This window comes from Olea europaea, chromosome 22 (assembly GCF_002742605.1).
Source record: "Olea europaea var. sylvestris chromosome 22, O_europaea_v1, whole genome shotgun sequence".
In the NCBI taxonomy this organism is placed as follows: Eukaryota; Viridiplantae; Streptophyta; class Magnoliopsida; order Lamiales; family Oleaceae; genus Olea; species Olea europaea.
In genome coordinates this window covers 6,007,274-6,021,099 of record NC_036258.1, presented here as the reverse complement: position 1 = coordinate 6,021,099, position 13,826 = coordinate 6,007,274, and the positions used below count along the sequence as shown (strand labels likewise).

Here is a 13,826-nt window from a genome sequence, read left to right as displayed (position 1 = left end):
TTTGGGTATTGGAGTTCCTTGCAATTCTTTCTTCTGACTACTTTCATTGTATTCTTATATTTTATCTTCAATTATTTCTAATTACAATTTTCTTCTAGATATTCTATTAGTATGGGAAATTTTATTTTGTTGAACTTTTATATTTGTTGTTTATTTTGTTGATTAAAACCACAAAGGACAGATAAATTTTTTATTCCCTAACGAATATTTTTGTCATCATCAAGGACAACATGTATTAATTAATAGAGGATGAGGATAAAAATACTAAAAGAGAAAATTGGATATGTAAGTGTAAATATGAGCAAAAGTTGAGGACTTTTATTGATATTTTATTGTAATTAACAAAAAGTGTACTACAGTACTAATATAACTAGTCCCTAGTCAATCATGGATAGCTACGTATATTTTTAAGGTTTTAGATTAAAATATTAAGGCCTGTTTGTTAGGGTTTTTTTTCCATGGAAAATGAAAGTTTTCCATTTTCACCCAATTTCTCCTTTGATTCCCAAAATTTTCCAGGTAATTCATTTTCTACTTCTCCATTGCGTGGCCTCATTTTCTTGATTTTGAAGGAATTCCAATTCCTTGGGTTTTGGTGAGAAAATTGGATTTTCATCTTTAAATTTTTTAATTTTATTATTATTATTTTTTTTGGTAATGGAAACAAATTCTATCTATAATTATAAAAAATCTATCCATTTAATTGACAATTTTCATGAAAAATAAAGTCAAACGAATACCAAATGATTCAAAATTTCAACATTTTTCAAATAAAAATTATATCAATCAAACACATTTAATTGATATTTCCCAGTAAAACAAGTTCTAAGCAATTTAATTCCCTGAAATTCGTTTTCTTTCCACCCAAATTCCATTATTGCAATCAAACGGACCCTAACATAAGTTTACTTAATTCCAAGTTTAAGATAATTTTAAATAATGCACCCGCAACTAGCATCCACTTGAGAAGTCTAAGACTCTAATGGAATAAAATATAAATTGTGCTAAGGTACAACAATTTTGATAGCCCTTCACATGTGAGGTCGGAGCACAATATTAAATAATCATGAACCCCACGTTTGTGAGGTTGTTGCCAAACTATCTGTTTACACTTAAGTCTAAAATAGTATAACTATAGACAAATGGAAGACACACAGGGTGGTAATAAGGATTTATTGAGAATATATGGAGTTTATATTCTATGTATAGTATAATAAAGAATACACTTGGTCAATATTTGCTATGCTCAACTAGACATTACAAGATCAAATAAAAGAAAAAGAAAGCCTTTCATGAGGTGGTCGAGTTGATGGAGTAGGTGAGCGTGGAAGCCTTCGGTCACAAGTTCGATTCTCCCTACCAACACTTTTTCATTCGAATCTGTCACAACGAGCTTGCCTAGTGCGGTTTACTTGGCCGGCGTGGTTTGCAGGCTATTGCGTCGACCCGAAAATTTATCCAGTGCGCACCTAAAGGGTAGTGCTGCGGGTTCCTTCATCATTAAAAAAAAATAAAACAAAATAAAATTTTAGATAATTTTTGTCCTAGATTGCCTGACAATATGTCTCAAATATGTCCACGTCGATCCAATAAATAAGAGTGGATGGCATCACACTGTTGTGCGAATGGCCAATTTAACTTTTTTTTTTTATATTTTAAAATATGATTTGAATCGAAAAAGATCAAAATAAAATAAATTAATTGGGTCTTGTTCCTCGTTTCCCCTGCATTTACCATTTGGAGTGAGAAATTGCGAAACTAATCGGAGATTCGGAGGAGGAGAATTTACTGTATAGATAGTTCCGTTTCCATATATATATATATATATATATATATACATACATATATATATACATACACACGCAGACAATTAGTAGATTTTGAAAAAATTTTAATGTATGAATTTGTTGCCATAATTTACCAAAGTATTTAAAATGCGGACCGAATTAATTGACTTGGTAGCCGTATAGTTTGGTATAAACTATTAAATTTGACATGTACCGGACGTCACTTTCAATTAATTTCATAAATGTCCTTCCATTACCCCCAAATTACCAGATAATGACCAAATTCATTAATTCATTTATAAAATAAATTATAATCACTTCAATGAAATTAAAGTACCTGCAAATTTTGTTTGGTTCAATAATGTTGGAATGAAAATGACAAATCATTCATTTAGTATAATATTAATTCGAATCACGAAATTGGAAAAGCTCTCTTAATTTGAAAAATAAGAAAATCCTATGACAAATTATCTTTTTATCAATTTGAAACATGAAAATATCTCTTTTGAATAGTAAAATCCTATTATTAGACAAAAAAATTAAAATAATGTTAGCAAAGTAATTTAAACGTAAACTAATAAAATAAGCAACAATAATTTAATTAAATAAGTTGGGTAACGTTTGTATGATATTGAATATTACAATTAGATAATATCCTTTTTTAAGTTAAGTTAAAACGTGCTCAAAATTTATACAACCGTGCTACACAAATAGGTTTAATGAAATAAATTTTTTTTTCCAGATTACAAATGGCGATTTTCCATTAAAAGTTGAAAAAATAAATGAAAAAACACCCAATTACGAACCTGTCAAATTGGCCCTATAACTGCACCATGGTAGTTTCCCCGTCCAAGGAGCTTTTTCCAAGGAAAAATGTTAAGTGTACAGATTTTGTTTCACAAATTTTTTACGGGCGGCATCTGTGTGGTTCGAATTTTTTATTTTTTATTTTTATCTTTCAACCAAATTTTGCGAAGTGACCTACGTGTATGAATTCTGTGTACCATATTCTATAAGTGCACCAACTTTCTTTTCCAAATGTATATGCAAATGGGTCAAACTTTTGGACAAGAATTTAAATATCAAACAATGACTATAATTTAGTATAGAGACAAGTCGAATTGGACTTTTCAATTACATTACTGCACTTGACTCGACAATGAAGTGAGGCCTGCGTCTGTTTCATGCAGATGCACCTTGCTAAAATTGTCAAAATTGGCATCTTTAAACTATAATTTGTTTACTTGGAAATGAATTGTGTGTTTCACATTGTATCAATCAATTATTTTTTTACATGGAAATTTGAATTGTTCTATAATATGCCACCGAATTTCTTTAAAATTCAACACTCTCAACTCTCAAGTAGGCAACATTGAAAAATTATTTAAAAAATCAAATACAGAATAGAACTTGCTTTACTCTGCTATAATACGGAAATTTTCGCTTTGCTCTTACATTCCATAATGGACAGAATGGTTGGAAACTTGGGATCGTAAAAGAATTCGAGTACCATTCTGATGGCCTCTTTTATGATCCATTTTCCTCCAAGACATTCGTACGTAGGATGCAAAATCAATGCGCAGTTAGAGTCCCATACAATGGATGGCATTTTTGTAGTTATCCCAAAATCATTGGTCGTTTACTTCACAAATTCTCGATTGGTCAAGCCAACCGTCAGGTCCACCTACCCCCAATCAGCAGCCCGCCATCACTTCAAATCCCTTTCAAGTTTTCTTTCTTTAGCGCTTCTTTGACGTTGATTTAGATTTTTTTCTACGTGCTCATTTTTAATTAAATATTCACGTAACAAAAAATTTTGTACATAAATTTAAAATTTTTCAGTATTTTTTAATCACAAATTTTCTTAAAAATTATTATTCAAAATATTTTTTGATCAAATAATAGCCATCAAACAGAAACTTAATAAAATCATAAAACTTCGACACCTACCTCATATATACATACACAATAAATACAAACGCCCTCACTATGTGGAAAAATGTGTATTGGAGATGGAAGGTGGTTTTATTAAGCTATATATAAAAATGTAATTTACGTTAAAACTTATATATGATCGTGACTTGTTTAAGAAAAAAATTTGTCGTGTGATAAAATTCGTATGAACTAGAGAAAGAAATTTTATTAAGTAACGCTACTCATGTGGTAACATATATATTTTGTGCTTGTTTGGTAGGGATTTTGATAATTAATTTTTTAACCATCAGAGAGAGAAAGTGGATCCTACTTGTAAAAGAAAAATTAAAAAATGACTATTGAAATAATGAAATAATTGTCAAAAAATTGATTTTTAAATCCTACCAAACAAGCTTTTATTTTAATATAATATTGACTTGTTTAATTGTAATTTTCATTCATTCTATCATTTAACATTACCTGAATTGATATTACAGCAATGATATTGGATAGCATTATTCATAATCAAATGCGAACCTCCCCAACCCGAACAGTCCAACAGCCACCCGCTGATGGTGAGTGGCCACAGCCCACCTTCTTTTAACGACAATTCCTATATAAATTCAATTTCCCTCTACTCTTCTCCTATATTAAAACTCCCAGGTTGTTTCTTTTTCTAATTACTTAAGGCGGAGAGTCCGATTCTTTTGGATTCAAGGGTTGGTACGTTTTGTTCAATTCTTGCAGTCCATTCTATCCTTGTTCAAATCTTCATTGAAGTTTCTGGGTTGCGTAATTTTGTATTCTTGGATCTGTTTTGTAGTTATTTTCGTATGATCTATTATTCCAGTCAGTGTCTGTTACTGGAGAAGGGTTTAATTTATCTGATCTCTGTTTTATATATTATTTTCCGATGTTCACGAGGAAACATGCCTTCATTTGTTGTTTACTGAAGCTATTTTGGGATTTAAATTCTCTTGGAGAACAGATCTCTGCTTTAACGCTCAAATAAAAGTTCTGAAAGAAAGTGTTCTGTTCGGGATTTTATTGCTTGCAATTTGTCAATTAAACAAAGATCTGCATATCGGAAAAAGTGAGATTTTTTACTTGGCATGCAGTAATGAGATTTTTTGATTGATCAGATTTCAAGGTTATTATTGTGGTAGCATTACAATTGATTTCAATGGAGTAATGATTTACTCCAGATTTCTTTTTGTCCATTGTTGAAATAATCGAGAATGAAATTATGTCCTGATCTTGAGAACTTACTTGTTAGGTGTAACTTGGTTTAAAATACTAATTCAAAGAGTTACTGATGTCCCTTATTGATAGAAATGGCCTGCAGTTTAACAGTGTACTGAAATTTTTTGTCAGATCACCAGATTTGTTGAGATGAGCTCATAAGTGAGTCTTTTAGGATTAGCTTGGATGATTGTGGGAAAATATCAGTTAATTGGGTTGTGCTCCTCCTGTGATTACTGATTATACACATGCCTGCAAATGTTATAATTAAATAGTTCTTGTTTACATGATTTCTTATTTACATATTTAGTTTATAATATTAGGAAACACTTTTTAATTTTTGTAAGAGTTTATGTGTGCTGATTTGAAGTTCTCATCCAGGTGCTTCTGCAGCTAAATATCATGGCAACTGGCCAACTTTTCTCGAAAACTACACAAGCATTATTTTACAATTACAAGCAACTGCCTATTCAGCGGATGCTTGATTTTGACTTCCTTTGTGGTAAGTATGAGAGTAACATCTCATGCTCTTATTTATATGATCCGGAAATGAGTTTGTTGTTTTAGTAGGATTTTCATTGTTGATCGGCATTTGTTCCTTGTTCTGCAGGGAGAGAAACACCTTCTGTTGCTGGAATTATAAATCCTGGTTCCGAGGGATTCCAGAAACTCTTTTTTGGTCAAGAGGAAATTGCAATTCCTGTTCACTCCACGTATGTTTTATTTTTTTCTACTAATTCATATTGCATTCAGTGTTTGATGCGACTTGAATGCAAAAGGACGCTTACCTTTCTTCCTTGTTGCAGTATTGAAGCTGCCTGTGCTGCACATCCTACAGCTGATGTTTTCATTAACTTTGCATCATTTAGAAGGTTTTTCTTGTCTTATTTACAAATATATCAATGCCGGTTTCTTGTGTCATCATAATAGCGATAATTACACTGTTCTTTCAGTGCTGCTGCTTCGTCCTTGTCCGCTCTTAAGCAGCCAACCATTAAAGTTGTGGCTATTATAGCTGAGGGTGTCCCAGAATCAGACACCAAGCAATTGATTGGGTATGCAAAGGCAAACAATAAGGTAATGTCAAAATGTATTTTTCATCTCTGATTGGAACAATGAGATGCATTTAAAACAAATATTTCTCTTGTACCCGAAGGTATATCTCTTTTCATTTGGGAGTGCTATTCAGAGCTGTGTCTGATTACATAGATGAATGTGTTTCAGGTTGTCATTGGCCCGGCTACAGTCGGTGGTATTCAAGCTGGAGCATTTAAGATTGGTGATACTGCTGGAACAATTGATAATATTATTCACTGCAAGTTGTACAGACCTGGATCTGTTGGCTTTGTGTCCAAATCTGTAAGTAATCATATAAAAGTTTTTTCTTTGATAGTTTTGTACGAAATACATAGTTTAATATGTATATAAGGTTTTCTTTTGCGCATTATCTTCTAGCACACTAATTCTTTGATTAAAAGGTTCTGGGTCAAGGTCTATTGATGCATCTATCGTTATACAGTCTCACTAATTTACATGCTTAACTGAATGAAGCTTTATTCAGTAATTCTTGTAGGCAACATTTGTTTCTTTTTCCATTTTGCTCAATTGAGGCTAGCTCTAAAGTTTTCAGTGATGCGATTTTTAAAATCTTTAGTGATATTCATTTTTCTGCTTTTAAGCGGGATGGTGTAACACTGATCAAACTTTTGTTATGATACTACATTTTTTACCTTGAATAGAGCATAATTATTAGCTGAATCTGCATATTTATGATTTACATTCTAACAATCCCTCTCTTGAATTACAGGGTGGTATGTCTAATGAATTATACAACACCATTGCCCGTGTCAGTGATGGAATTTATGAAGGTGGGAAATTTTACTCCTGCACCTGAAATGAATTTTGCTTAATGTTATTTTTCATGAGGTTGGAATTTATTCTAAGCTTAATTGTTATTTTTATAGGTGTTGCCATTGGAGGAGATGTGTTCCCTGGGTCAACGCTTTCTGATCATGTCCTGCGGTTTAACAATATCCCTCAGGTATATCAGTTTATTGGTGAAAATGGTTATTTCATTTGTATTGCTAATATCTTTGCTAGAGGGACCTTGGTCTTAAAGTTGCATATGCATTTTATTATGAAAAAGCATGATTAAATTAATGCTGGCATATCATGTTGTTTTGTTAATTACGTTTGTTTAACATTTTCATATTAAGAGTTCTCAAAGATTGACAGAATTTGTGAAACTATTCACTTGGTTTTTAGGAACATGCTTTCCACCCAACCGTTTTGTTCCATATTTTGTCTGTGGATGGCATGTAAGATGACACTAATGTTCTCTTAACTTTGACTTTCTTACTCAAACCAGGTCAAAATGATAGTTGTTCTCGGTGAACTTGGTGGACGTGATGAATATTCCCTAGTCGAGGCTCTCAAACAGGGGAAAATCAACAAACCTGTGGTTGCTTGGGTCAGTGGAACTTGTGCTAGGCTTTTCAAATCAGAAGTACAGTTTGGTCATGCGGTGAGCAAATACCACCTCTTGGTTATATCTATTATGATTTATAACGTAGGAAATATCTAAAACTTTGCTTTATTATATATATTTAGGGGGCAAAGAGTGGTGGTGAGATTGAGTCTGCACAGGCCAAGAATGAAGCACTTAGGGAAGCTGGAGCTGTCGTTCCCACTTCATATGAAGCATTTGAAGGTGCAATCAAAGAGACATTTCAGAAGTTGGTGAGTAAAATATACTTTTAAGCAACATTTCATTCCAATCACTGTTGAATATTTTACATTTTTCTTACGTTTAAGAATGTCAAGTACTTATTTGAAAGTATCTCTTATCTTTCCGTTAATATAAATAACTTATTTCCAATTTTGACTAACAAGTTTAAAATTTATATAGTTTTCAATCTGAGCGATGCTCTTGCTATTCATATGTTATGCTGTTCAAACCTACTTTGCTGAAATGCCTGGTTGCATTTTTTACAGGTTGAGGATGGAAAAATTCCACCAGTGAAGGAGATGACACCCCCTCAAATTCCCGAGGATCTTAATATAGCAATTAAGAGTGGAAAAGTTCGGGCTCCAACACATATTATTTCTACAATCTCTGATGATAGGGGTGAGTATGACCTTTTTCATGTGCTCGGTAACTTTTTATACAATGAATCGAAAAGAATTTGAACTGCTCATAATAACTCGCAATTCATTTTCCAGGTGAAGAGCCAGCTTATGCTGGCGTCCCAATGTCCTCCATTGTTGAACAGGGATTAGGTGCAGGTGATGTCATTTCCTTATTGTGGTTCAAACGAAGCCTTCCACGATATTGTACACGTTTTATCGAAGTGAGTTTCTTGTAATCTTGTATTTTTCCACTTCCTTTTGTTTTAACTTTCAAGGTTATGCATTTAAGAAGAGGGTTATATATCTAGCCAGTTATTTTATATTTTCAACTGTCTTTTCCAATTTTGCTTTTGAACTTATTCCCATTTTCTCATGACCAGATCTGCATCATGTTATGTGCTGACCATGGTCCCTGTGTCTCTGGTGCTCACAACACCATCGTTACTGCTCGGGCTGGAAAAGACCTAGTGTCAAGTCTTGTTTCAGGTGGGTTACTCATCACGTCTTTTAAATGGGATAGTTTATTATTGCTTATCGGAAAAGGAAATATATGGAATGCTTATGCTTTTGACGTATTTCGCGAAAAATAATGTCATTATGGGCTCTTTTCATGATATTGGAGTGACATGCTTTAGTTATTTATTTATTTTTTTTGTTGGAAACAGGATTATTAACAATTGGTCCCCGATTTGGTGGGGCTATTGATGATGCTGCTCGATACTTCAAGGATGCTTATGACAAGGTAAGCTGTCTTGATTCATGAGAATTACCAGAAAAAATGATGAATCCCTATTCTTTAGGTATTCTGATCCTTCTAAAATGGCATATCTCACGCTGCGTCATTTCAGAGTCTTACACCTTATGAATTTGTTGAAGGCATGAAAAAGAAGGGCATTCGTGTACCAGGTATTGGACACAGGTAATAAGAACCTTAACGATATACTGACCTCTTTCTTAGCCTATTTTTTTCTGGGCAATTATTTTTTCCTTTTTAGGGAAACATGATTTTTTCATGATATAGTAACTCTAATTCCTGGATGATCTTGTATTATTTTCGAGTTTTGTCTCTTCAAATCTCATTCTGAGTAAATTTCGTTTTCTCTTTAATAAAAGAATCAAGAGCGCTGACAACAGAGATAAGAGAGTAGAATTACTACAAAGATTTGCACGTTCCAATTTTCCCTCTGTCAAATACATGGAATACGCAGTTGAAGTTGAAACCTACACCCTTTCAAAAGCAAACAACTTAGTGCTTAACGTTGATGGTGCTATCGGTTCCCTATTCTTGGATCTCCTTGCTGGCAGCGGAATGTTCACCAAACAAGAAATCGATGAAATTGTCGAGATTGGTTACCTGAACGGGCTCTTTGTGCTGGCACGTTCCATTGGTCTCATTGGGTGAGTTTTAGATCAACTGTCGTCTATTATCGTCTTATAGACGTTCCCATGCCGACCCCATATGGCCTGGTACAGGACGTGTAGTATCCCAAGGCCTTGGCTTGCCCATTTTCACACCTCTATATCATCTTTTCCCATCTTTTTTCGAGTCCTATGTTTATCTTTCTTATTGATAATTAAGTTAATCTGCTCTTTTCAAATTCAGGCATACCTTCGACCAGAAGAGATTGAAGCAGCCACTTTACCGTCATCCATGGGAAGATGTTCTCTACACCAAGTAAAATTTTACTGATAAAAACACGGGTGATGCTACCGCCACCTGCCACATACCCGCTTTGAAATTCAGACTTTTTGTTTTTTCGTCAGTGGTTTACTAAGTAAATGTCTCGTGTACTTGAATTCCAAGTTTAGCATTAGTTCACCAAGAGGGAACACAATTTTATCATTTATAATCAAGAATTAGCCGCCACGAAAAGTTCTATGTTTGTAGCTTATGGAAGAAATAACATTTGCATTCTTGTACTGATTGAAAATCCTGATTCTGATAAAAGGGCTTTTCACCTCTCTTCTTGTATGACTCAGTGTCTCTTCTGGTCGAGTACATTGTTTTCTATTTTCTTGCTTCTGGTTCACCGATCGTGATTTTTATTGGGTAATTGGCACAAAATGTCTCTGCCTTTTAAGATTTTTGTGGAAAACGTCATTATCTTTTATTTTTTAGCATTTTTACTCTTACTTTCTATCTTTCATTGCGTAAAAGGTCATTTTTTACGATTTTACCCTCTTATTCAAATAAAGCAAAAGGAAAAAAAGAAAAAAAGAAGACTAGTTGCAACTATAGCCCCAAATTTTCAAAAAATTACAAATCAATCAGAAATAATTGCATCCTTTTATATTGAATATAAACAAAAATTTTATAACCATAATCTATTTTAAATAATCAACAAAATACATTTGCTCCAATCCATTAAAAGCGTAACATTACCCATCTCACTTCCCAAATAATACAACATCGAAATTTTCCTGCAAGCCTCGAGAATTGAATTCATTGAACAACCCATACATCTCATTTATGAAACTTGAGAAAAAAGTAGTTTGCTCAACGCAAGTAAACGACATGAAGTAGGAGCTATAGAAATAGTTTGTGAGGGCCTTCTGGAGTTCTTTGGTGGCTTGTAATTTTTTGAAGTTTTGGGACTATGGTTGCAATTAATTCTTTATTTTTTGCTTTATTTGAATATGAGGGTAAAATCGTCAGAACGGATGAAAATGACATTTTGCGCAATAAAAGGTGGAAGGTAGGGTGAAAATGTCAAAAAATGAAAGATATGGATTTTTTTTTATAAAAACCTTGAAAGGTAGGTACGTTTGTGCCAATTACCCATTTTTAAAGTTTCTTTTTTATTTTATTTTATTTTCTTCTTATAATTATTTTTTCACTCCCAAGGTTTAATTGTTAAGAAAGTTAGACAACTCTCTAGTGAAGAAAACGGAACACACTTGAAGAATGACCTAGTGTTCGCAAGTCTAGTGTAAACATAAAAGAAGCTTTCCTGCATAGTAGTTATGGTGAAACCAAACGAAGATGTTATTGCAAACATTGGTAGACATGTTCAAGTTAGCAAATATCAACTATCTTGTCCTTTTCACTTTGCTCCACACATCAAACCTACTATGTCCTGTTTGATTTCAAATCAACCGAGACATACTATCTTAATACCCATGTCAACTTACACACACGACTCACGAGCGCTCATAAACAAGAGATGTATGACTTGGTTGATTGAAGCATGTTTCAGGTCGACTCAAAGATTCATACGCCATTTTATTAGAGCAATACATATACATGTCAACAAGAGGTGGAGCTATTAAAACTAAAGGAGATTGAACCATTTTCTTGGTCCGCTGAAAGAGGCTCCCATTCATAAAAATGGCATGATTAATAGAACAGAAGGAGAAGTATATGAAAGTTAACTTAGCTAATCATATTTGTTAAGAATTTAATTACTTCACATCTATCAGCAGATTTAACAACCAAAAAACGTTGGGGGCGAAGAAGGATTTACTTGGTTCACTCTCCACTAAATGTAAGTTTTGTTTGTTCTTGTGTGTAAGGGTGTGCTCGTTCCATTATTGTACAAGTCTTGAAGCTATTTATTTATTTTATTAGAAAAATGATTAATAATCTATTCAACTTGTCATCTTGATAGACCAAATTGACGTTTTTAATATAATAGGATAGATGCATACAAAAGATTATGAATAAGAAAAAGTAATTAGTATAAAACGTGCATTATTGAATGCATGAATATTTGTATGTATAATGTGCATTTTGCACGTTTTATACTAATTAATTTGCTTATTAAGAGATCTTTTTAATATCTAAAGGTGAAATTGACTGTGAATAATTATGAAGATAAGCATTGGGAAAACAAAAAGAAATTAGGAAGATAGTATAATTAGACATATTATTTTGTATTCATATCTAATCGTGTTAATGAAAGTAGACTGTTATCTTGTACTCGAGTACATAAGTTGGCTTCGGGGGCACAACCTTGGCCTAGTTCTCGAGCAAAGTGACCCACAATACCACATCGATCGGGACTCTATCCTATGAGATGAATTTAAAAAGTTGATTTGGGCATAATATATCGCTTATAATTCTCGCCAAACTTCTATTCACTCCCCCTATAAATAGCATCTGTTACGTGTTGACACTTGGCCGACCCATTGGGCCGATGGTCCACCCCTTTCGAACCACGTTACATCTTATTCGAGGCCCCAAGCCATACGTGGCCCAAGTGCTGACAAAAGCTAATATGCCGAGGTGACCTTCTAGCCAAGGGCCATCACTCCAAGGCCCCATCTTATTCGAGGCCCTGAGATTCTGAGCGGCACTCCTCCCCATAGATTCGGTCTTACGCAAGGATCCTTCTTGATGAATTGATGGGACACTCATCATAGAGTGCAAGTGTCTTGTCTTGTCAATGTAGTGGCGGAGTCGCTGACTAATAAATGTGTAGTAGACTAGAAAGTCAAATGTGATACTTATAATTTAACATGTAAACTTACTAGATGAGCCCACGTGTATTCCCAACCAAGGACTACGATCTAAGTTGTAATACTATAAATATTCTCTCATGTATCTCTCACAAACGTAATGCAATATTCAACACAAGAACAAAATACAACATTCTTTACATTTTACTCTCTTGCAACATACATGAATTCATACTCGCATTCAACAAACATCGATTGGTAATTATTGTACAATTGTTAGACAAATATCTCGTTGAATTCCAAACGTTCTCGTCCTGCACCTTTGACTCGCTCCTACGCCCCCTTTTGATATTATTTCTAGACAGTCCACGTGTCTTAGCGTGTTGGACCAAGTTTACGTGTGCACGGGTGGGTCTGGTATTTGTTAGCAACATATTTTGGGGTCAACAGATTGACGCCGTCTGTGAAAAACCATACTATAACCACGAGCAACCGTGTGAAGAAAGCTTACCAAAAAGGAGATTCGGGCATCCCTCTTGAAAGAGGATTTGTTCTTGGAAAAGAACAAGTGGAAGCCCCATAACTTAGCAAAAATTTGAAGTTGGAATAGAAGAGAATGAATTCAGACGAGGATGTACCCCCTAGGAGGGTAAAAGAGAATGTGGGGATGCCCCCACCAGCAGCTGCCCCTGCAGCTCAGCATCGATCTCACCACCACCACAGAAGAGGTGGCATGCGGATGATTGCTCAGCTATCAAGAGAGATGGCCGCGAACATGAGGGACATTACTAACCAAAACATGGCCATGAGAGAACTCATGGTCCAAATGCAGAGCCAGGGAGGCTTCCCCATTCCTCCCTATATACCCCAAGAACATTATGACCAAGATGAAGTTCAAAGCCAAAGGGCTGTACTGCCAGAATATAGCCGAGACAGGAGCCCCATGGAGATGGAAGTAAAAGTTGATGCTTCCTACAATTATGCTACTGGCCGACCCACCGAGGCCCGACATAACCAAGTCAACTTTCCACTAGCATATGACCCAAAACAAAGACCTAGGAGGTCTAACAGCGTCTTTGACAGAATTAGCCCTGTAGAACCGAGGTACAGGCAACAGCAACAATAGCAACGCGAGCCTCGGAATAGACCACAGCCCCCACCTTTGATGTCTTATCAGCTAGAGGAAAGGCATAAGAATGCCCCCGTGCTATTTAGCCTAGAAATAGACGCCAAAGGAGGGAAGAGGAGGCTAGAACCCAGGCTGGACACCCTTTCATCAAATACCCATGTATGAAGTCGAGGAAAATAATGACTCAGATGAGTAGCAAAGGTCTTGTGACTTGGACGACGACAATG

The 13,826-nt window shown here is 34.6% G+C and overlaps 1 protein-coding gene across 3 annotated transcripts; it reads left to right on the top strand.

Moving 5' to 3' along the window:
• The first annotated feature begins 4,235 nt into the window (after positions 1-4,235).
• Positions 4,236-10,083, top strand: LOC111371534 (ATP-citrate synthase beta chain protein 2-like). Of its 3 annotated transcripts, none has more exons than XM_022993575.1 (17): positions 4,236-4,424; positions 5,325-5,445; positions 5,554-5,656; positions 5,750-5,815; positions 5,897-6,020; positions 6,168-6,302; positions 6,751-6,811; positions 6,908-6,984; positions 7,312-7,467; positions 7,554-7,682; positions 7,938-8,070; positions 8,166-8,293; positions 8,453-8,558; positions 8,738-8,814; positions 8,921-8,991; positions 9,186-9,470; positions 9,676-10,083. In XM_022993575.1, exons 2-17 carry the CDS (start codon positions 5,346-5,348, stop codon positions 9,749-9,751), a joined length of 1,827 nt encoding a protein of 608 aa, XP_022849343.1. In that variant the 5' UTR covers positions 4,236-4,424; positions 5,325-5,345; the 3' UTR covers positions 9,752-10,083. The 3 variants fall into 3 exon arrangements, with proteins under 3 accessions (XP_022849343.1, XP_022849344.1, XP_022849345.1); XM_022993576.1 differs by having other exon boundaries at positions 4,237-4,420; XM_022993577.1 differs by lacking the exon at positions 4,236-4,424 and adding an exon at positions 4,776-4,794.
• The last annotated feature ends 3,743 nt before the right edge of the window (positions 10,084-13,826 follow it).